We start from the raw sequence: 23,792 nt of genomic DNA, 5'->3' as shown, positions 1-23,792 counted from the left end.
CAATCCTAGTGACACCACTGGTAGGAAATGCTCTAAACATTTTTTATAAGTATATACTTTTTTGATCGCGTGAGGGAAATTTGGTCTGCATTTAACCCAATCGGTGAATTAGTGAAACACAAACAGTACACAGTGAGGTAAAGCACACACTAATCCCGGCGCAGTGAGCTGCCTGCTTCAACGGCGGCGCTCGGGGAGCAGTGAGGGATTAGGTGCCTTGCTCAAGGGCACTTCAGCCACAGCCCACTGGTCAGGGCTTGAACCGGCAACCCTCCGGTTACAAGTCCAGAGTGCTAACCAGTGGACCACGGCTGCCCTAATAACTTATAGTGATATCTACTGTATTTTTTTATGTATTTGATTGTGTAGGTTTCAATTACATCTTTACAGGGCCTTTTTTTGAGTCTTTTTTTTCTCTATTTGTTGTCTGGAATTAGCCCTACTGTACCTGGAATTAGCCCTACCTGGAATTAGCCCTACTTGGAATTAGCCCTACCTGGAATTAGCCCTATACCTATATTCTGAAGGTATTTACAGTAGGGTATGTTTATATATCGTTCATACCTTTATTTATATTTTCATGATTTAAAGAAACGTAACATGCGCACAACCAAAAGTAGGTGCTGGATAAAAAAGTTAAATCACAAAAAAATTGGAAGGAATATCCGCACACAAGCTACCCTTCTTTTTGTTTATTAAAGTTACACCAAAAGTGTAAGTTATACAAAAAGAAGGGGAGTGGATGTGTGCAGATATTACTTCCAATATTTTCATACAACATTTAACATTTTATCCCTAAAACAAGGCATATTTTCTGATGTATGGAACGATGACGTGATCTATATATGTCAACAAAAATGCCACATTGATTTTGAAATTAACCTTTCCAATGTTCTTGTTTCTGATTTGGAAAATGCAATTGTAATACAAAAAATCTTCTTTCTAATATGAGTAAACAAGTGGGTAAGTTTTATGGTGATATCTACTGTATTTGTTATACATTTTACCTTATTCACCTCTAGTGTCTCACCTTTAAAAAAAAGGGTTTTATGTAAGAAAATGAAACAGCTGCTCTTTTGGAAAGATGTATTATGTATTATGTTACTACTTAGTCTAACAAATGAAATGATACCACTGAAGTTTTGCCACCTGACTGGTCTGGCCCATGGACTATGAAAGGCAAGTAAGGGGACATGAAGGACATGAAACATTAAATGTTGGCAATGTCATTAAGGGTTTATCTCCAAACTAGCGATTAAGCACCTTTCCATCTGGGAAAAATTACGATAATGTTATTTAAAAAACATTTTATCTCCATCTTGTTATCTCCAAATTATGATTAGCTTATTTTATTTATATAATTATGAATTGTATGTGTTGGTCTGTATATTGACATAGATAAGGGAATCTTTCTTTCTGTGTCAACTCATTTTTATGTTAACCATCAAGCAATCATATTGTGTCATGACCCTTTTGCATTTCAATGTTAACAGTGATAAGACACATAATCACTACAACTATTTTTGGGAAATAGAGATTAGAGATCTAAAGTTTGGCATTAAAGTTTGTGAATGCATAATAGACCATTTATTTTCTAAGTAATTTAGCTTTTCAGGTATACATAATTATCATGAAGAATCTGCTCTATTGATTCATGATTACACGTACATTCAAATAACTAAGAGCACCTAAGACCTCATTTCAAAATGTCTCCATTAGGTGTAAGAGCCAAAAAAGTTGCCCCATGGAAAATATTTACAGAAAAGATATTGAATAATTCTGCAATTCATGTGCATGCTCACTGTTTCAATGAGTGATTACCAATCTATCAGCTTCTTATCACATTGCTTATCATACTGTGAGTATAAATGGCAGGGTTGGAGTATGCTTTTTTACTGCGTTCAACCTCACCTGAGTAAGCATGATGAAGTGGACTTTTGTTCTGTGTGCCCTGGTGGCTTTCTCCGAGTGTATTCGGTGAGTCTCATATAGACACCTATTGGGTCGTCTTTTCTTGACTCCACAAATATGTGTGTTCCTACCTAATTCCTTCTTTGTGTGTGTGTGTGTGTGTGTGTGTGTGTGTGTGTGTCAGGGTGCCCCTGATCAAGGGTAAGACAGCTCGGCAGGCACTGCAGGAAAAGGGTCTTTGGGAGGAGTACAGGAACAGGTTCCCTTACCAGCCCATGGTCAAGTTCCAGGCACAGAATGGCGTTGAGGGCATGACCAATGATGCTGATGTAAGTGAAGGATTCTAGAGTGGTAACAAGAAGAATATACTGCCAGTTCAGCTAGCTGGATAGATATCTTTTGTTCTTATTAGCACAAGAACAAATAAAGGAATTGAAATCTGTATGAAGTAGATTTTAAAGCTGCAGTAGGCAAATCTGACAGATTGAGGGGACTTAGCCAAAATTTTGAATGTTTACAACTCTCATGCCTCTCCGCCACTACCACAGAGCATCCCCTCAACGAGTTCATGCTCGTCAGTGCGCACCAGACTGCACCAGACTGTGATTGACAGTCAGATCTCACGCAGCCCTGCTCTGATTGGACCAGAAGAACCGGGAGCTGTGGAATTTTGCAAAACAAATAACAGGCTCTAGGTGGAGGTAGAAGTGTGTTTTTTTTCTAAAACCGGCTGATTTATATTGTTCTGTCGGAGCATAGTGTCGGTTTCAGTGAATATGATCAAAAAAATCTTGCCAACTGCAGCTTTAACTGTCACTCTGCAAATTCACAGTTTTTGTGCATCCATAATGTTTTGATTAACTTCATGTTAATTAACAACTGTATTCTTTTTCTTAATTTCAGCTGTCTTACTATGGTGTCATCTCCCTGGGAACTCCCCCCCAGTCCTTCAAAGTTATTTTTGACACTGGCTCCTCTAACCTGTGGGTGCCCTCTGTGTACTGCAGTAGCGCCGCTTGCAGTGAGTACGGCTGGCAGTGACATAGTTTAGGCCAGGGGTTCCTAACCTTTTTTGGCAAGTAACCCTATTTTGATGTCACAAAACGTAGGTGACCCCCATCATTCACAACATCTTTGTTGTAACATCCAGTCGAGACCAGTACTTTGATTTTCCCTCGCAAGCAAATTTGGCTAGCTTTGAACATCTGGATGTTTTGCTACTTTGTTTGGAACGTTAATCAAGCATGATTACATCAATCAAACATCTGATACGGGTTGTCTAAGTTTATTTTTATGTAGCCAGATTGTAATGAAGGATCCAATTAGTTACTTAACTTGGATATCATTAGGTTTTTAATATTTTATATTTAATGTATGTATATTTTAATGTAATGTACTGGTCAATTGTAAGATACCCAGTATCTCAGGCGACCCCATTTTAATTTCAGGCGACCCCACATGGTTGGGAAACGATGGTTTAGGCCCTTAACTATATCCAGCATACTCTTCATTAAAATGGATTACCTGCTGTCTGCAGGGACTAAAATGCCCCACTCTTTCAGGTAACCATCAGCAGTTCAACCCTCAGAGTTCCAGCACCTACCAGGCCACTCAACAGAGTCTTCAGATCGCGTACGGGACTGGCAGCATGACTGGAGTTCTGGGTTATGACACCCTGGAGGTCATTATGGATCAATTAAACTTTTCTGATTAAGCAGTCAGAATTGTAGTAGAAAAATCAGTGCTGATAGGCCAGATGTCTTTTCTTTGGTATTTCACCCTGAGCCCATGTAAACATATAGTGGTTACTGCACCTGAATGAGATGTCTTCATTAGACAGCATTTAGACCTTGTGACTTCTATTCTTCAAGGTGGGCGGAATCACTGTGAGCAACCAGATCTTTGGCCTGAGTGAAACAGAGGCCGCGTTCTTGGAGACCATGGTGGCGGACGGTATCCTGGGTCTTGCCTTCCCTGCCATTGCTGCCTCTGGAGCCACCCCCGTCTTCGACAACATGATGAGTCAGGGTCTGGTCTCCCAGGCCCTATTCTCTGTCTATCTGAGTGGGTGAGTCTGCCATGTTACAACCCTCGAAAGTCCAAAATTTTCTTTTTTTAACTAATGGCGGTTTCTTAAAGGTGCAAGTAGGAGGCAGCCTGGCCTACTGGTTTGCGCTTCGGACTTGTAACCGGAGGGTTGCCGGTTCGAACCCCGACCAGTAGGCACGGCTGAAGTGCCCTTGAGCAAGGCACCTAACCCCTCACTGCTCCCCCCACTGCTGTTGTTGCAGGCAGCTCACTGCACCGGGATTAGTGTGTGCTGAGTGTGTTTCATTAATTCACGGAATGGGATAAATGCAGAGACCAAATTTCCCCTCACAGGATCAAAAGAGTACTGTATATATACTTATACTTACTTATACAAGTGACTGACGGATGAGCTAAATTTCTTGTCTGTTGTTGCTTCAGGGACAGCGAGTCAGGCAGTGAGGTGCTGTTTGGTGAGACTGACTCTTCATACTACACCGGCAGCCTCACCTGGGTTCCTCTGACCTCAGAGACCTACTGGCAGATCCAGATGGACAGGTATTAAACAGGTCCAATCCACAACCAGAGGCATACACTGAGACGCATATCGATCTGCTTTTCCCATATGACATCATCTCGTTGCGCCATTACAGTGTCACCATCAATGGAAATGCTGTTGCTTGTGCTGGTGGATGTCAGGCCATTGTTGACACCGGAACCTCCCTCATTGTTGGACCTTCCAGTGACATCAGCAACATGAATGCCGGGGTTGGTGCCACCACTGACTCGTATGGTGATGTAAGTATTTAAGAAATCTGAATTTGACTTTATTGATTGACGGAGAAAAAAAACAAAACAAAGAATTGTTTTAACTCAGGTGTGTCTACCTTATAGGCAACGGTATCCTGTGATGACATCCAGAGCATGCCCGAGGTCACCTTCAATATCAACGGACAGGCTTTCACTATCCCAGCGTCTGCCTATGTGTCTCAGGTGGGTGCAACGCTATGAGCATATTATAGTTAGTGGTGGAATTAATGTCGTCCTAAGCTTTCACTTACATGAGCACCATGATATGTGTTTTACAGGGATACAGCAGTTGTACCACTGGCTTTGGTAATGGAGGTACTGACCAGCTCTGGATCCTGGGTGACGTTTTCATCAGACAGTTTTACACTATCTTTGACAGGCAGAACAATATGGTGGCTTTAGCTCCAATTGCATAAATGCCATCCAATGGATGTGGATCATTTAGAAAGAACTGTGATCATCCAGACATGTACACAATGAAAAAATTCTAATAAAAAATAAAAAAAATGCCCTGAACACTGTGTTTTCCATTTTTTGCTGTAGTGTACTATGACTACTCAGTCGTGCTTTAATTTTGACTGCTTTGTGGATCTGAAGACATTGTTTGGTTTTGAGCCATTGTTCAGTTCTTCAGAGGTTGTCAAAAGTTTTGAGAATGTATTTTGTATTTTGAAGCTGGAAGGTTTAAAAAAAAAAGTGGTTTAGCAACACACTTCTCTATTTTTGAACAAATATGCACAAGAGACTACGAGATCCTGGTGGCATTCATCCATTTTATTTACACCGGTAATTTGGAAGATTCCCATTTTTACTGCACCGTGCCTGACATATAGAAGGCATCCATTATCAGGCCGGTGCCGAAGAGCTGAATGACTTCCGCCCTGTAGCCCTGTTCTGACCAAGTGCATGGAGAGAGCTGTCAGTTGTCATCTTACTTCATCCATAAGTCAGCAGCTATATCCATTACAGTATGTTTATATAACCCATGCACAGAGGAACTGAGGACGCAACACTCACTATGATCAACATGGTTGCCAGTCACACAGATCTTATCATATTAGAGTTGTCAACATTTTTTTTTTTTTTTAAACTGAACAGAGGTTTCAGTTTTCAAAACTGCTGACCTGCTTGACTGGTTGACCAAGGATGTTGTTGGTGTTGTTTAGTTGTCCAGTTCAGTTGTTGAATGACCAGCTCTTTTGTCTTATTTAGTTGAAAGTAATAGTCCAGACACCATTGTGACAGCTGTGGAATTGAGTCTTGATAAGCTGTGATGGAGTTATTTTCGTTAAGTGATCATATTATGGCAATGTCATCAGCATATTTATAGTAAGTGGTGAGAGGTGATGGGTTGCAGCCATTTGTGTAGAGGGTGTTATAGAAAGGGACTGAGAACACAGCCCTGTGGGGCTCCAATGTTGGTAAAGATGGATGATAATGTTGCCGTGCCTATTTTCTATTTATGTGGTCTGTTGCTGAGGAAATGTACCTTCGTATTTGTAAATAATGCATATATGTATTTCAATGATTCCCTTAGAGTAATAGAGCGTTAGGTTTAAGTTGTAGCCTATTCTAGAGAAACGTGTACGAGTGTGCAATATATAGATAAACCAGATGATGTCACCATAAGGCCATTTTGTGAGTTACTGACTACAAACGCTCCCCATAACCATGACTTGATCCCGAGTAGACTGCGAAAATATCCACAAGCTCAGTTAACTTGTTAAGTAAGCAGAGGAATGTCTAACAGTGTACGGTTTCAAACAAGAACAATTCAGTAGGCTACACCGTGGTTTTATTAAATAGTGCGATCTGTATTGGGTAGGCTAGTCTAGATCTTATTTCGTTTCACAATGTACGTATGTAACTATCTGAATTAAAACTAAACTGTTGCCAATGTTGTGAAGCCATCTTTCTGGGTGCTGCTGGCTCCTGTGTGTCTGCAATGTTGCTCCAGGGGTTGTCTACGTGGCCGATTTCAATTCATTTATTCTGACGCTTCAGCGGGTGATTTGCATTCAGCTGCAACGTACACTAGATTCAGCCTCAGTAGTCTAGATTTGCAAGGCCCCTTTGACGCATATACCTGCTTTGTACTATGTCTATTTCCAAGTTAGTAGCCTACAATGACAAACTGAGTTAGGTGGCAAATGATATGGATGGAAGCATGGCCTTTCTGACCAGACCATTCAGTAGGCTACATGACTGGCATTAGCCTTGGATATTAAGCTAATTCTTAACATCTCGCCAGTTGTCACACAGCCGTTTGGATAATTTCACATTTAATTCAATTTAAGAAAACAGATACTTGCTGATGTACAGGCGCTGCTGTTCTCGAGACTATAAACATGACTTTTAAGGCACATATTGAAATGGCACTGACTAACTGTCACCCAAAGGCAGGTGTAAATTAGCCTGCTGCACCACGAGTTATTGAATTACCCTACAAAGGTGAATGCTTGACGCTGGACATGGACACACATATAAAACAGCACTGACGCATGGAACTCTGCTGAGGCGTGTAGACCTGTGGCTAACACTGTAGTTAAGGTTTTCAGTAGCCTATGCCTCCATACAGATTCAGGTAAAACATCAGTCCTAGTGCAGCATTTGACACTGTTGATCACAATATTTTACAACACAGACTAGAACACTGGGTTGGATTTACAGGCATAGTTATCAGCTTAAATCATACAAGAAAGGAGCTTATTTGTTGGCATAGGCAACTGTACCTCAACAACCAACGTCCTTGACCTGTGGTTCCCCATTGGGTCGATCTTGGGGCCATATTATTCAACCTATATGCTCCCACTTGGACAAATCATTAAAAATAATTAAATTTCATATCATAGCTATGCAGATGACACATTTTCTTAGCTCTGTCGACAAAATGGTCTTTTCACAGGCCTTCCTAAAAAAAAAATATCAAACAGCTTCAGGTGATACAAAATGCAGCAATAGGGTTCTCACAAAAACTAAAAGAACTGACCACATTACTCAAATTCTTAAGTCCCTGCACTGGCTTCTAGTAAGTCACAAAATGTACTTTACTGTAGCACTACTGCTTGTTTATAAAATCAGTAAACGGAGGAGGACCTAAATACCTATCAGACATGCTTCAGCTGTACACCTTCTCAGCCTCTCAGATCTCAGGAGAAAAACCTGTTGTTAGAACTAAACACGGTGAAGCAGCTTTCAGCTGCTATTAGGTTCAGCTCTGGGACCAACTTTCGGGAGAAATCAAAAGGCCCCAAACTGTTCTCAGATGCCTTCTGCTAACTGCACTGAGAATTACAAATTCTGAATCTGCCTTTAAATTATTCTACCTTCTGTGTTTCATTTTGACTTTTTAATTATTCTTTACTATGATTTTGCCTTTTTTCTTTACCTTTTAAACTATTCTTTGACTGTTCCTTTGCTTTTATTTGCTACTGTTTGCTTTTGTTTATGTAAAGTATGCACATCAAATGACCTCTGTGTATGAAATGCGCTATATAAATAAACTTGACTTGACTTGCCTGGATCTTTCAGCCCCGATTTGCAGCTCAGATTTATATTTAAAATTAATATCAACAATGAAGGATAACCCCAAGATATCAAAGCAGCCGTTTTTTAGGATGGTCTTGGAGTAATTTCTGTAAGATATCAGCCACTTTTAGTTATTGAACACACCTGATACATCCTATCTCATTACATTTTTATTTCAATCTACTGTAAGTTCATTTCTCTCGACACCAATATATCAGCAGAAAGAATTGCAGCTGATGGATAAATATGTAGGCCTACAGTATATACTAGGCTATATGTTTATGTGAACAAGTGTGCAGTTTCAGTTTCATCTGAACATTTTAATATTTCTGAATCTGTTTTCATTGAAGCCATTTTAAAAACAGGATGTGGGGAATAATAGCCTAAGCTTCAATTTGTTGGTCTTAGCTGGGAGAGAGAAGGCTTCAGCCAGCACCCTCTGCAGAGCTGTTCTCTGTCCCAAAACGGTCTCGCCTCAACCCAGGAGCTAGAATAATGGTGTGCAATGTGACACCATCATGTTACAGTAATTTAGTTTTTCTGTGCCTTTCATAGTGTTTACATATAAATGTTATAAAGGGGTCTTAAACACCTCACAAAAATGGCTGAAGAAGAAAAAAATCTAAATGACTGAGAGAGATCATAGGGGAACCTGATAGCATCACATTTTAGCACGAGAGGCAATAATGTTTAGGCATTCTAAGCAGATAGCCCTTTTAATTTAGGGACCAAAAGGTCCATCAGAGACTTTATTCTTGCACTGTTGGACTTATTTGCACCATCACCATGACACTCACTCTCATAGAGCACCTTACCATGCATACAGAATCACAGGCTCAGTCCCTGCTCTGTCACTGCAAGCACCTCATGCTTAATCATCCTTAAGCACACTATGTAGATATTCGATTTAATTTTATTTAGTATTTTAGATTTTTTTTAATCTTCTACTGTCTTTATAATTCAGTGTTTTTTTTCTAATATATACTTTATCTACTTATATTACTTTTTCTGCTGTAAGTGCATGTTGTGTGTGATGTCTGTATGCTATGAGACCTTGAATTTCCCCTTGGGCATCAATGAAGTATCTATCATTTCCTTGGTTTCAGAAGGACATGAACCTCACCTTCACTTTTGAAGTTCTGATGGTAGTAGACGGTGTCTGCATTTTAGAGGTCACCGAAGTTGTGTTAATCCCACCATACTGTGATGCTATTAATTTCAGCCCCACACAAGCTATGTGATCCAGGGCTGCTGAGCAGGGGAGAAATACCCCCCCCCCCCCCCCCCCCCACACACACACACCCTCCTACACCAACACAAGCAGCATGTCTCAGAATGGCATGCCATTTGATGCTCATTAATCCAACAAATTGACTCCCACATCAGGAAGAGATCAATTTGACGAAGCGATAATGAAAAGTCAATCTCTGTCACCACGTCTTGCTGTGGTCCTTAGGGGTGCCCCCCGCTGCGCTTTGATAAGCTAGTTCAACTTTGACACACTTTATTTGGACACCCCTCTACACACACACACACTCACCACCAAATCCTTACAAGGATGTGACATAATCTTCGATTGGCGACATAATCTTAGATTGGCCTAGAAATGGACAAAGGCACCCAGGCCGTTAATTAAGATTCACCCACAACAATCTAGCCTCCTCTAATCCCAGCAAGATGCACTCTGTACATCTAAACCAGATCTGCTTACAGTTCACTTTGATGTGAAAGGCGGTGGTGGCAGTAAACACCCTTCACATAAGATGTGAACGTGTGTTACCAGGAGAAATCTACACCTTACTGTACATATGACTTGAAAAAGCCAAGGGTTGATGTTCTTCTCAAAAGTCAATACTTAATGCTTGCATCAACACTCACATAAGGCCACAGCCTCTTATCCAACAAAGGCTTTATACACTTGCAATCTTGCAGTATGTCAAGGTTAATGTTCTCAGTGCAGCTGAGGAAATAAATACTAAATAAATATTATTGAGTGGTTTGTACCTCACCCCTCCTCCACACACACACACACACACACACACATATACACACACACAAACGCACACACACAACCTATCACCACTGAGTTATTTTCAACACCCAAGGTTCCTAAGACCATGTTATTATTAGTTCTGGGCCTGCCTTCTAAAAAGGGGGAAAAAAGAAAAACTTCATAGGATGAAGGCTTTCACCACAAATATAGTTTTTCTTTGGATTATCCCTTTCCCCCCAGAAATAACCCGTTTACAATGGGCGTAATTGAGGGTCTAAAATGGAGCCTTGAAGGGCCCACCGGGGACACATTAACCCGGTCTTAGCTGGGGTGAGAGAGGGCTTCAGCCATCACACTCTAAAGCAGAGCTGTTCTCTGTCCCAAAACGGTCTCGCCTCAACCCAGGACCCAGGAACTAGAGCCCTGGCCCTCGAGTGCTTACATGGCTGAATTATAGCCAAGTGGGGGGGCATGAAGTGTGGACTTCTCACATTAGCAGTCAAGCTTTGGTATGGTGTGTGTGTTTCCCCCCCCCCCCTTTTTGTGGAGGCCAAAATGGCCTCAGAAATGATAACACTGAGCGAGGCTTGTAGAATGTTTGTAATGACCGTATCTATAAATACATAAGCAGTGAATAAAAATACGCAAACACAGACAGTGTGCATATGAAATATTCCTTTTATTTTTCTTTCAGGTACAGGCTGCAAACACACACACACAAAGACATTTCCAGGTACCATTTCCAGATGATGAGGCCAGAAAAAACTGCTGCCTCTGTGCAAGCATATTTACTGGCAGCAATTCAAATGTCCTCTATGGAAGAGATAAATAAATGCAATCAGCACTTTGTGGCAATCTCGTCCTCTCCTCCTGGGCTGAGCTCCGCTGAGCTGAGCTGCGGCAGGGAAGGCAAATCTGGGACACAGTTGCATTCATTGTTCAGTGAGCTTTCCCACATAGTTCAACCCACCGACAGCAATGAATGTTGATTGTGACCTTTGTGGAGTTTTTTTTGTTTTGTTTAGGAGGCGGGGATTTTGGGTGCCGTATCAGTTATGTAATTCTTTTGGTGAAAGAGGGACAGAAGGTGTGTGTGTGTGTGTGTTTTGTATGTATCGGTCTAATGCTCTATGAAGGTAAGGCCGGCCGCAGGGTACAGTCAACGGTCGATGGTTTTTTCAGTTTAGCCCAAACTCACCGACAGCGTTGAATGTTCACTGAAGCCGACTGAGCATTATGGGTAGTGATGCAGAAACTTGGAGAAGCTCGGCTAAATGGCTGGGTGTTTGTGCTTATCTCGGTCTCTCCTTCTCAATCTATCACTCTCTTTTTCCTTCCTTTTATTAGGTTTCAGCAGTTGGATAGTCAAAAACTGACTTCACTAGCAAACCCTTTGCCCTTGGTATCTCCCCAATCGACAGGATGGTTGGCTTAGTTTCTAATCTTGTCTCATCACTACACAATTCTTCACATATTCAATGGCTCTTAGTGAACCAGTTGAAAATCAGTTTTATATACAGTATAAAAAAAGGTTAACAATAGATTGCTATGTACCCAGTCATGGATGGACAGTATAGATAAAACAGAATACTTCAATACAGTATAAAATATAAATGAATGAACATACAGATGTACAAAGCATTACATTTCAGCAATGGCAACAATCAACATGACAGTCCTACAAACATTTAATCTGATTACACGTTAAGCCACTTTATCTGATAGATGGTATAGAAGTCACTCAAACCATGCATGGCAGGTGACATCCCATGGCAAACACTTGAAGCCCTTATACAATTCTAAAAATCAAAAAGTGCTGGGTTACAAGTCCTGACACAGCTACATTAAATCCTTGTTGAAAGACAGCCTGCTGTAGGCTTACAGGTACACTGTAGGAGCATAGAGCAATGCAACCTACAACCAAAGAAAATCTGCTTTCCTTTTGGACAAAGAGAGTGGCTATGTGGGCTTGCTGTTCCTGGCACTATGAGCCTAGTGCAGTCGTTTCTGCAGGAGTTTAATACTATGCTACTGTTGGTAGTACGGAATGTTTTATTTCCAAAGTAAATTGTACATGCAGATGTATTACATATTTTGGCACATTTCGATAGGAAATACTCTCAATAATATTTGCAGATATAAAGTGTCTCATGAGACACACTTGCCTGAAAACACTTAAATGCCCCCACACACAGATACACACACAAGAATGCATTAAACACACACAAGGGCACATACATAAACACATTCTACAGACACAAGGATATGCACACTCACTTTCTCTCTGTCTCACACACACACACACACACACACACAGCTGTTCACACACACAGACTCTCTCTTACACACACAAACACACACACACAAACAAATGCATGCGTACAGACACACACACACACACACACACACACACACAGACAGTGACACTCTCACCTCTGGTTGGTTTGGCGTAGCGTCCAGGCGGGCCGGCCGGTGACTGGCTGCCTCCCTCCAGTGACATGTGCTCTTTGATGGGGGTGATTACAGTAATTGGGCCTGTGAGATCCTCCCGCTGGAGCACTCCTGTGGGGGAGGACAGGCCCGGACGCCTGGTGTCACCCTCACTCACAAGGCCTCTAATTACACATGAGGAGAGACAAGAGAGGGAGAGAGGAGGGGGGGACAAAAAGACAGAGAGATGAAGAGACAGCAGACACCAGGAGGAAGAGAAAGAGAGAAAGAGGGAGAGAGAGAGAGAGTAAAAGAAGGGAGAGAGAGATAAAGACGGGGACTTGAGCACTGCCGTTACTGACAGGAGAGCTGGCTTCTCCTCATGCTGCTACTGCTGCTGAGCAACAGAGGAGGGGAGGCAAGGAACCTCTGAGCCCCATCTGAGAGACCCGCGTCTCGGGCTACATACAGTACCCGCTCTCATGCTGCTGTCTGAGCTGGAGCACGCAGCTCGATGACTCAAGTGAATATAGTCACTCAATGACTATATTCAGTCACTCACGCAGTTACACTCAGTAGGAAGGAGTAACTAGCCACTCACAGATCTTATGGGAAACTTCAGTAATTTGATTTCATGTTATGAAAATGTGTTATTTTTCTCGTGAACTTAAGGCTTGACGGGGAATAGGCGTGAGGACAAAGCCCTGTGCCGGTCTTATATAAACTCACCAGCATAAGCAGAGCACTTTGCGTATAAGAATTTATCACACAGAAATTAATCCAAACAATGAACATAAAATCTAGATGTCTTTACATTTAAAACGTGTTTAAATAAATAATGTCGGTACGTAATGTATTTAAAAGCACATACTCTGTTGCTGCACCCTGGAGGGAGACACATGCAGATAAGCCAGAGCACAGGCTAGCAGGCCGGAGAGGAGAGGACGGGATGCTGACCACGGGCATGACGAGACAGATTTGATTACCTAGAGATCCCTGCAGGTGCCTAAAGACCCATCTGTATTTTTTCACTCATATTATCATCTTTCTAAGTGGCCATATCTGTTTGGTGTTCCTCTGGGTGCTGGTGTGTGTGTGTGTGTGTGTGTGTGTGTGTGGGGGGGGGGGGGTAGCACAGAGACAGGCAGATTTATAGACAAGCAAACCCACCAAAAAAAGACAATACTTCATTGACTTCTGTGAGAAAATGACTTGATGGGTTTTTTTTTTTTCATGTTCCATTGCATATACACCAACAGCCATTTTGAAGGAGACAGGGGCAGCCAAGGGTGTCAAACATTATTATCTGCAATGCTGTTCTTTCAGCTCCCAGTGGCTTCAAACAATCCATTTTTGGAGACATTATTTATAACTGTGTGGCAAATGAAAGACATCAATGCTCATCCATTAACACACAACTGTTTGTGTTCACGCATCATGGCGTGAACACCAAGGATCTGCTTCCTCTTCAACAGAGAGAGAGAGAGAGAGAGAGAGAGAGAGAGAGAGAGAGAGAGAGAGAGAGAGAGAGAGAGAGAGAGAGAGAGAGACTATTCATCTTTCTCCATACAGACTGCTCTCGCTGGGTACCAAACTGCTCTCACCATTTTGATGACTGGGTGTAAAATCTGTGGATTGGCTGCTTAACAGTACATCATTTAGTTCTCAAAATGGGCTCAACTGCACCCTCAGAGAGCTCCTGAGCATTGGAGTAAAATATGCTTTGGGCTGTAATACATACCTGAGAATGCCTTCGCTGTGTGTGTGTGTGTGTGTGTGTGTGTGTGTGTGTGAGTGTGAGTGTGAGTGTGTGTGTGTGTGTGTGTGTGGACCTAGACTTGTGCGGCTACAATTCCAGACAATGAGATAACAGTGGCAGGAAGGTGTGTGCATTTGTTTTTTTGCCCTCCCCAGATACCTTGCAGCTGATGTCACAGCGTGAGGGACGATCATTACTCTCACACATTGCTCTGGCTGCAATCTCCACTCCACCCAATTTTGCTAGCCGCCGCCGCCGCGGCAACATCAGCCCGTGGCCATGGGGCTCTGGCTGTTACGGCTTCACCATTAAAATCCAACCACTGCCTCTGGGTCCGAAATAATCAGAGCGCCAACACAAACCCACTCAGCTGTTGGCCCCTTTAAGACTAAATTACACCATTACACTCAAAGTACCCCCCCCTCCAACACACAAACACACAAACAGACACACACACACACACACACACACACACACACACACACACACACACACACACACACACACACACACACACACACACACCATGCTAACACAGGGGCCTGGCTTTGCTGTCTTCATTGGGTCTCTTAATTGCAGATGCAAATTAATGCTCCCAAAGTTGACAGAGTAAGTATATAACAAAAGAAAAAGACAAAAAAAACACCAACTGTCACCAACTGTTTTGTCAAAATGAGAAACAGACACAGAGAGCTTTTCTTTTAAAGCAATAAAAAAAAGGGAAGAGCATGGCTTTCCCATGGCAACCTTGGTCTTGGGCAGACATCCCATAATCTCGGCGCAGTTGTTATGGCACGGAGCGGGATATTTCCAGCAGGATGATTATAACTGTTACTCCTGATGTTTGGGCCAAGCCTGTGGGCATGATGTTTAATGAGAGGCAACCCAGAATTGGGGAGCTGGGGCCGACGCACACACACACACACACACACACACACACACACACACACACTCACGCAGAGACGCGGCCCTCGCAGAGTAAACATGCACCAAATGCCCCATAAACACGCACGTAAATACTCACACTAAAAAGACCCCTCGGAAATGTGGTTAGTGAGTACAGACAATCACAAGTGGGACACAGGGAAGGATTCCCCTGATATACAGTATACAAAACACATGCACATAATCACACACACATACACACTTTGGGGAACATATGTGAATATACCACATACATACATAAACACAAGCTTTGGGGAATATATATTTATAAACATATAAAGACATAGACATACATACATACAAACACATACATAAATAGAATATATACTGTGTGGCTATGAATCTCTCTATGAATAGAATGCGTGGGTGTGTGTGTGTGGTGTGTGTGTGTGTGTGTGTGTGTGTGTGTGTGTGTGTGTGTGTCTGTCTATGTGGATCCTGTCCTGTATTGCATCAGATTATTTCATTCCTTCCGACGGAGCAAACACATAATTAAATGTGCAGGTCTCGGGGTAATTACCTGGCGACCTGTGGAACGGCTTTAGTGGCGGGAAACCGCAGACAGATTGCCAAAGGTGGCGTCTCCTCTGCGTCTGGTTCTGAGGGGGGAGGAAGAAAAGAGAAGGGAGTGTGTGTGTTAAGGATGCGGAACGGTCATCAGAGACACACATCTGAAGTCTGTAGGAATTTCCCTTTATATGCTCAGGGAACCCCACTCCTGTTTTGTTTCCCACAAGAACAAACAAAACAAAGAACAATAAGAAAGAACAAGGGGGAGAAGCACTGAATGAAACCAGTATAAATTTAAAGATGCTTGTGCTTTTAAAAAAAAAAAAAAATGGCCAAACTGTGGAAACATCTTGTACTACACCATGCACGCACTCTGCTCTGAGTTCACTTTACTCGAAATAGCCGAGCCACAGGAGCAATTTGCACACAAAAACACAGACATCTCACAGTGCTGGTTCAGAAAAAAAAGCGTTTGAACTACTCCTTGTAAAATAGCGATGAGAATGAAATGGAAAGAAGACCTCTCTTCTTGTCACGTCTTTATATCAACCAATCACACAACCTCTGGTGTGGTCCTCTGCAAGTCTTCCTTTTTTTTGTGCGGTGCCAAAAGGAAGCCTTTCTGACGCACGTTTTGGAACCTGCCTGAAATATTTACCCCTCACACTCTTTTCAGCAAACATTCAAATTCAACATGTGGACAGGTCAATTGAAGGGTAGTCGAGACAAAGGTCGAGACGAGATTTTTAGACAAAGGAGGCCTAGTGCGGCTAATATTCCATTTGCGTACAACTGCCTCTCACACCCCGAGCTAAATTACACACACACACACACCACGCCCACTCATATAATCAACACTACTTGCTGAACCCAATGTTTTGAGAGGGAAAAAGTACGAGTAGACAGAATTACCGAGTGGACTTCTCAAGCGGCAACATGCTGTCAGGTGTCAGGCCCCTACTGGGGTGTCTTTGAAGATGCCTGAAGGAGTGTGATGGCGTATGTGGATCAGCTCCTAAACTTTTCCGTCTCTGTGCAGCATGCGAAAGGCCCTGATACCTATGGGCGGCAGCCATCTTTGGGTTAGGTTTGCATTGCCTAGTGATTGGGAATAGGGCTGGATGGCCCTGCTCTCCTTATGCTCCTCCTCTGGTGTTTGTAATTACGGGTCAGTTGAGTCAACCACCCTCCCCCATTCTCCAGAAGTCTTTCACAATGACTCAATCCAAACAATGGCTTTTTTTCATAGTCAAGTGAAGAAATACCTATACTTAAGTTTGGAATAATTATTCCATATGGGTGATTTGACTGTGCATATTACAATGGTGTGCACTGGCAGCTAATAATTAATGGACCGTTCAGTCAGTTTTTGCAAGGCGCTGAGGAAAGGGCATTTGCACATTGTATGCTGTTGTTGTAAGATTTAAAGGCAGGAGTTTTTAAAGCGGTATATCATAGTCAGAAGGCCTACAATCTGTGCCTTCTGAAGTTTGCTGTTTTGTCAGTGGTCTTTAACATCACCAGACATGCACACCCACTGGGTGAAACTAATTACAAATAGTATTTTAGGAATAAAACTAAGTTTTGGTGGTAGTATGTGTGTGTGTGTGTGCGTGCGTGTGTGTATTTGTGAAATGTTACTGCTTCAAGTCCTCTACAAGGTAGGTGGGTAGTATTAATTTGAAGACGGCACACATGTTGGCTAATTTATTCTCTCATTAGCAGATCCATGTATGTGTCAGGCCTCTAAAAGGAGACCACCCACGTTCCACAGCACTGTCAAAATGAGCGCACTATAAAGTTTTGCACCGCGGGACCAAATGAGGAAAGTCACGTTAACTGATGTGCGGAACGGAGGAAAGTAGACATTTTGTGGCAATTTCACTAGGGGGCTTGAAGAGATTTAAAAAAAAAAATGCTTGGACTACAAACGGCAGGGAAAATTAACACAACAGGATTAAGCTTAACACTCTGACGTGGCACATGAATCAGGTTTATGAATCGTGAAACAGCTTACTGAAATTAAGATGCAACCCCCATTACCACAGGCGCACACACACACACACACACATTCTTCACAAAACTCAAGGTACGGACCATTTAATGAAAGGACAGAACCCATTTCTAAAAACAGACGGCCCAATCTCCAGAATGCATCTAGTGTCAATACGTCGTGCGGCGCTCTTTTTTTTCATGTTTTATGTACACTGGACGGGACACCGCAAGGCAGCGAAGACACGCAAGTCTTTTATGGCATTCTGTGCGCTGTAATAACCCCCTGTGGAGAGACGCAGGAAGCGACCAGCGCGGCGCGGCTCTGGGACCACCCAGCGCTCGCTCTGCAACCCGACGAGCCCTCAGATGTTTTAATTGTCTCCATCCCTGGGGCACGCCTGAGCCTCGGAACCCGGGACTGCAGAGCCCAGCCGTGGGCCCGCTTGGCGTCAGAAAGGGGGCCTGAGTGGGGAGGAGGAGGCGCCTTGCGTCTCGAACAGCAGAGGCACGAAAACATCTAAAGCCTGCTTCACACACTCAAAATGTGTCATCAGATATTGCTAGTTGTTGTCAGTTGAGTGATTCATATAAAAATACTACAGTATGTGGTTACCAAGGTACTGCCAGGAAGGTATAAATGACTGCCTATTTTGCTTGAGGCCGAGCCATTTTTAAAAGCGTTCAGTTAAAACAGGAATAGCTCTTAAGTAGATACCATCTCCCCTTCTCCATTTGCTCAACACACATTTGTCAACGCACGGGGGACAAGAGCCACCATTATGCTATCAGTGAGCAAACAACCCAATCTCTCTCTCTTCCAAAAAACAGTGGCACCATCACATCCCCCCATCCCCCCACTACCCACCACCCATCTCCCTCTCCAGTCTAAACTAGGCATCTGAACACGCTTTTACTTCAAAGAGGGGGGACTTAAAATGCTTCCCATACAAAGCGGTCGGGGAAGAGAGGTAGGTAGGCCGCTGGAGGAGATGAAAGGGTACAATAAAGACACAGACACTGTAATAAAGGAGGCTCCTCAGGAGAAGTGTTTTGTGGGGGGACCCTCTGGGTCTGTAATTTAAAATGACAATATCGGGGGACAGCTGAGCAGAGGAGAGGATAAGAGAAGAGAGGAGAGGAGAGAAGAGCGGAGGAGAGGAGAGGATAAGAGAGGGGAGGAGAGGAGAGGGGAGCGGATGGGAGAAGAGGGGTGGGCCGAGCCTGATTGCAAGCCGTGATCCCGGGCATGGAGGGGGTAAATATTTTTGTTAGAAGACAAGACACAAATGCAAATGGGGTTTCATCCCTCAGAAAGAAAGACAGCACAAGGAGAGAAAGGAGAAAGAGAGAGAAAGAGACAGAGAGTGAAAGATAAAGGGAAATTAGAAAAGCACTACAGAGAGCATGAGAGAGACATAAAGAGAGAGAGAGCGAGAGAGACACACGAGGAAGAAAAAGACAAACACCCCTACTTCACCCCCCTACTGTTTGCAATGATATGCAAACATCCCGCCTGGAGTATTCATCTGCTCTTATTGTAGCTTACCGCAGATGCTATCAAGGCCCATTTATTAGAGCAAGTAGCGGCAGGTAATGACCCTGAACTGATGTGGAGCGCGACTGGGCCGGGGGAACAGGAGAAGGTAAGTAAGCTAATCCATTCTGTGCAGGGAGCCTTTAATGAGTGAATTTTGCCCAGAGTCTGCGAGAGCATCAGTCAAGCTGCGGTGGCGAGCAGTCGGAGAAATGCACTTAGTCCCGGAGAGACAGGGGCCACAGGGGGGACCCTGTAGGGAGAGGAGCCGTCAGTCGGAAACACACAGGGGCCCCGGCATGAGGAGGGACACTTGTTTTGTCCCCTGCACGAGACAGCCCAAGCCCTTGTGCTCATTCTGTTTGCTCGCCAGACAATACTGAGTTTGGGGATTTGTTTTTCTTTTGGGTGGATGAGAAGAAAGAAAAGGAGAGAGGAAGAAAAAAGGAGTATAGTTAATGAACAGACTAGAACAGAGAGAGAGAGAGAGAGAGGGAGAGAGTAATGAAAGGCTGTCTTTTAAAAGCAACCATAGTCTCTCATAAACACATAGAGAAGGAGGGGATTTAATGCCCCACAATCAGCTTGTCATGGACGTTGATAAGTGGACTGTCTGTGAATGAAATATCACTGCTATTTACTCAACGACCATAAACAACTGTCAATAGAAAACAAACAAACAGAAAAGCAACACAATGTAATTCTATGTACTAATACCATCTTCACGCGTTGAATGATGAGGTCCGTGGATGATGTTCAAAAGAGGTTATTTAATAACCTTCTCTGAAATAAAGCCTCCACACTCCAGGCACAGGTTCTCAAAAGGCCAGGCAAACTGCAGAGGATTTAAGGGGCAGGTACGGTAGCCACAATTCCTTAGTGCAATTAGCATTGGACCAAGAAACAGACAGCTTTATAACCTCATAAAGAAGTCAGACAACCCCACCCCAGCCTCCCCTGCCCTCTCAATCACGGCCAAGCACAAGCACGCCACAAACTCCACACTGCTTCAGTCACAGGCCCCAGGGAAGCCTCCACAGCTTTGTGTAGAGTGCTAGTCACCATGCCTGTGTGCTTACAGAATTAATATAGTTATTATAGAGTTATAAGATAGGGCTAGAAAAAAAAAAAGTTATTGGAAGCTAATCTGAAGGCTGTTTAGACCGAGATGGGATTATGAAAACTTTATCAGGGAATCAAATAGGTCTGTTATGTGGTGTTATGCAGTGTTGATGTCACTTAGGCATACTTTAATTCAAAGACTTTTTAAGTTGCCTATAATGCATGATAACTGGTGCCACTGGGAACTGACCTTAGAGAGTGAGGTTATCATGAGTGGGGCGTTGACCTCTTGAGTGGAGTTTTGAGCGCCTCTAAAAAAGAAACTGCATTGTATGGAGGATTTTCTTCAGAAACGGGCTTTGCTGCTAAAGTTTGCTCACCCTCTCTTTCTATATACCACACACACACACACACACACACACACACACACACACACACACACACACACACACACACACAATCCAAGTAGAGTAGGCTTGACCTTTGCTCCTTAAGAGTTCAGGCAACAGATTTGAGGTTTCACAGTTTGACAGGCGCCATATTAAAAACAGAGACACACAGACACCACACACACACGCACACGCACACGCACACGCACACGCACGCACGCACTAAAGGAACTAAAGGAACTAAAGACATGGTAAAACACCCCCCCAAAAAAGAGTATGAGGGTTTTAAACACTGTAAACCCCAAGAGAATAAAGGGGAGAGGAGCCTCCATATCCTTTACTGGGCCATTTAAGTCTGCTTTACAGGAGCCCATTAAAAGCTTGATGCCTTTGTTTGCTGGAGGGGCTGGGATCACCTGGCATGCACTAACCATCATCAGAGAGGCCTGGGAGAGGGGCCACCCGGGGGTGGGGGGTGAGGGTGGTGACTGGCGGTTAGGCACAATGGGCGGGAGTGGAGCTGGTGATGGTGAGGGGTACGGCACATCAAGATGCGCCACCCCCTATGAATGAGACTCAGGTAGATCATGCTAGGGAGGAGCAAGTAGCAGTCTCAGAACCAGTTATTTCGACATAAAATGGAGGCGAGCGAGCGAAAAAGAGAGAGAGAGACCTAAGGAGAGAGAGAGAGAGAGAGAGAGAGACCTAAGGAGAGAGATAGAGAAAGCGAGGATTAGAGGGGACACGCTGGTGTGTGTGTCAGGAAGGTGAAATATAACAAGTGGCCAAGTGAGAAAATGGCCGAGCCTTTAGCTTCTCAACTCTCAGCCCCGCTTTTTTTTTTTCAACTGCAATGACTGCTTTGACTTTTACTACAAAGGAAGACAGACGCATGAGTGCAACAGAAAGAGAGAAAGACAGAAAGAGAGAGAGAGAGAGAGGGGGAATAAGCGAGGAGGGAGAAAGAGAACGGCCGCACTAGAATACAGAGAGCGCGCGAGAGAGAGAGAGAGAGCGGGAGAAATTATAGCCCTCCGTCCGGCACTTTTTATATCCATGTTACCTATAATCCGGCAGCCCCGGTCTGTCTGCCTACTCGACAGCGTGGAAAAGATTTACTGGCGCTTTTAGTGCGGATAAAGAATGCTCTTAAGCTAAGTGGCCGGGAGTCATCTGAGGAATACTAAATGACAGCACAATGCAACACTTTTCCGCTCTCTTCCACTCGATGCCCTCTCAAAACTCCAACCCTAAACACCGGAGAGGGACTACAACTTGAGGAGGATGAAGCCTAAGCACACATATATCCCTGAGCTCTCCCTGAGGTGATTAAAAGAGATTGGTTCGGTTTTAATGACACTGAACTTAATTTGTTGGAGTTTTTTTTTATGTCTGTGATATGGCATTTAAATCAATCAATCAAGTTGTTTGTGTAGCTTGATCACACCTTTCAAGGTGGTCAGCCTTCAGACTACAGTATTTAATGACAAACAAAAATAGGACTTCTGCAGGAAGTTGCTTGAGTGAGAGTTTCCTCTCTGCTTGCAGCAGGGTGTGGCTCTTGTATTCAACCGCCGAAGACTGGATGACAGGTGAAAGGCTAAAAAAGATTGTCCTTTGATGATAACAAATCAGGAAGGAGTCTAGGCCAGCATGTACGCTTTACCTGGATGACTGAAAAAAAGGTCACACACACACACACACACACACACACAGACTGACAAACCATCCTTGATTGCTAGTAATGCCAGAGGATGGGTTTGGAAGGCGGGGGGCTCTGACAAGGAGCCATGGGCTCCCATTATAGTCTCTTCCCCAGGCAGTTATGGTGGACAGTCTCCATCTCCTAGCTTCAGTCCACTACCTTCAAGAGCTCTCTCTCTCTCTCCCTCACCTCTCACTGCTACATATCTCCTCTCTTCTCTCTCTTTCTGTCTTTGATAACCTTTAAAAAGCAGTTAGGAGGGAAGAGAAGATACAGGAAGTTTTTCTTCATAGTCAAACCCGCCATAATCCCATTGGGAGGTTCTACTCAGTCCATTGAAGAAAAATACACATATTCAAACAAAACTTTGAAAGTGTCCTATAATAGCAAGGACAAAAAAATGCTTCTGTTTTATTTTTTAGAGGTCTATATAGCACTGTTATTTTTCTACAGATGGCCTGTAGCGTAACATGAGCGGAGGCCTGACCAATCAAACATGTGTCTCTAGCGCAGCCCTCGCCCCTGTGCTCGGCTCCCTCTACTCTACTGTATAGTACTGTATATTGGCCCTCTCTACTGTATAGTACTGTATATTGGCCCTCTCTACTCTACTGTATAGTACTGTATATCGGCTCCCTCTACTCTACTGTATAGTACTGTATATTGGCCCTCTCTACTGTATAGTACTGTATATTGGCCCGCGCCGCAAGGTAACTTCAGTGCAGCGAGAAGGCATCCATGGTCATTATGTGCAGCTCATAAAATTGCTAACAGCTGTGTGCCTATTCACATCTCTGAACAACCACCCCCCCCCCCCCCCCCCCACACACACACACACCCACACACCCCTCCCTCCCCCGAGACATCCAACCCTCCCTCCATCTCCACTTGTCCTTTTTCAGGCACAGCTGCACAGATAAAGGAAGAGGGTTAAGCAAATATGGCACAACGCACAGTCAACAGCCAGCCAGCCAGCCAGTCTCACTGCTCCCTCTGAGTTCTCTCTCTCTCTCTATCATTCTCTCTCTCTCACTCTCTCCTTCTGTCTCAGTCCCTCTTTCTGTGTCTTGATATAGGCCTCCTCCATATTTAATTTACATTCTTGCCACTCCGCCTCCCCAATTTCTATGTGCACACACACACACACACACACACACACACACACACACACACACACACACACACACACACAC

The 23,792-nt window shown here is 43.6% G+C and overlaps 1 protein-coding gene and 1 long non-coding RNA gene across 2 annotated transcripts in view; one reads left to right on the top strand and one right to left on the bottom strand.

Annotated features, from left to right (window-relative positions):
• The first annotated feature begins 1,921 nt into the window (after positions 1-1,921).
• LOC121678438 (pepsin A-like) lies at positions 1,922-5,213 on the top strand. The gene is made up of 9 exons (XM_042057994.1): positions 1,922-1,977; positions 2,096-2,240; positions 2,815-2,932; positions 3,474-3,592; positions 3,783-3,979; positions 4,381-4,497; positions 4,593-4,737; positions 4,834-4,932; positions 5,028-5,213. Exons 1-9 carry the CDS (start codon positions 1,922-1,924, stop codon positions 5,163-5,165), a joined length of 1,134 nt encoding a protein of 377 aa, XP_041913928.1. The 3' UTR covers positions 5,166-5,213.
• A 7,444-nt stretch (positions 5,214-12,657) lies between these two features.
• The window catches only part of LOC121677828, a 23,669-nt gene continuing 12,534 nt past the window's right edge, over positions 12,658-23,792 (bottom strand). Inside the window, exons 2-3 of the long non-coding RNA XR_006021096.1 lie at positions 15,925-16,003; positions 12,658-12,885 (exon numbers count right to left, since the gene is read on the bottom strand). This is a non-coding gene — a long non-coding RNA (uncharacterized LOC121677828). The remainder of the gene's footprint in view (positions 12,886-15,924; positions 16,004-23,792) is intronic.

This window comes from Alosa sapidissima, chromosome 12 (assembly GCF_018492685.1).
Source record: "Alosa sapidissima isolate fAloSap1 chromosome 12, fAloSap1.pri, whole genome shotgun sequence".
NCBI lineage: Eukaryota > Metazoa > Chordata > Actinopteri > Clupeiformes > Clupeidae > Alosa > Alosa sapidissima.
Note: the sequence above shows the minus strand (reverse complement) of the source record. Positions and strands in the feature narration are given on the sequence as shown.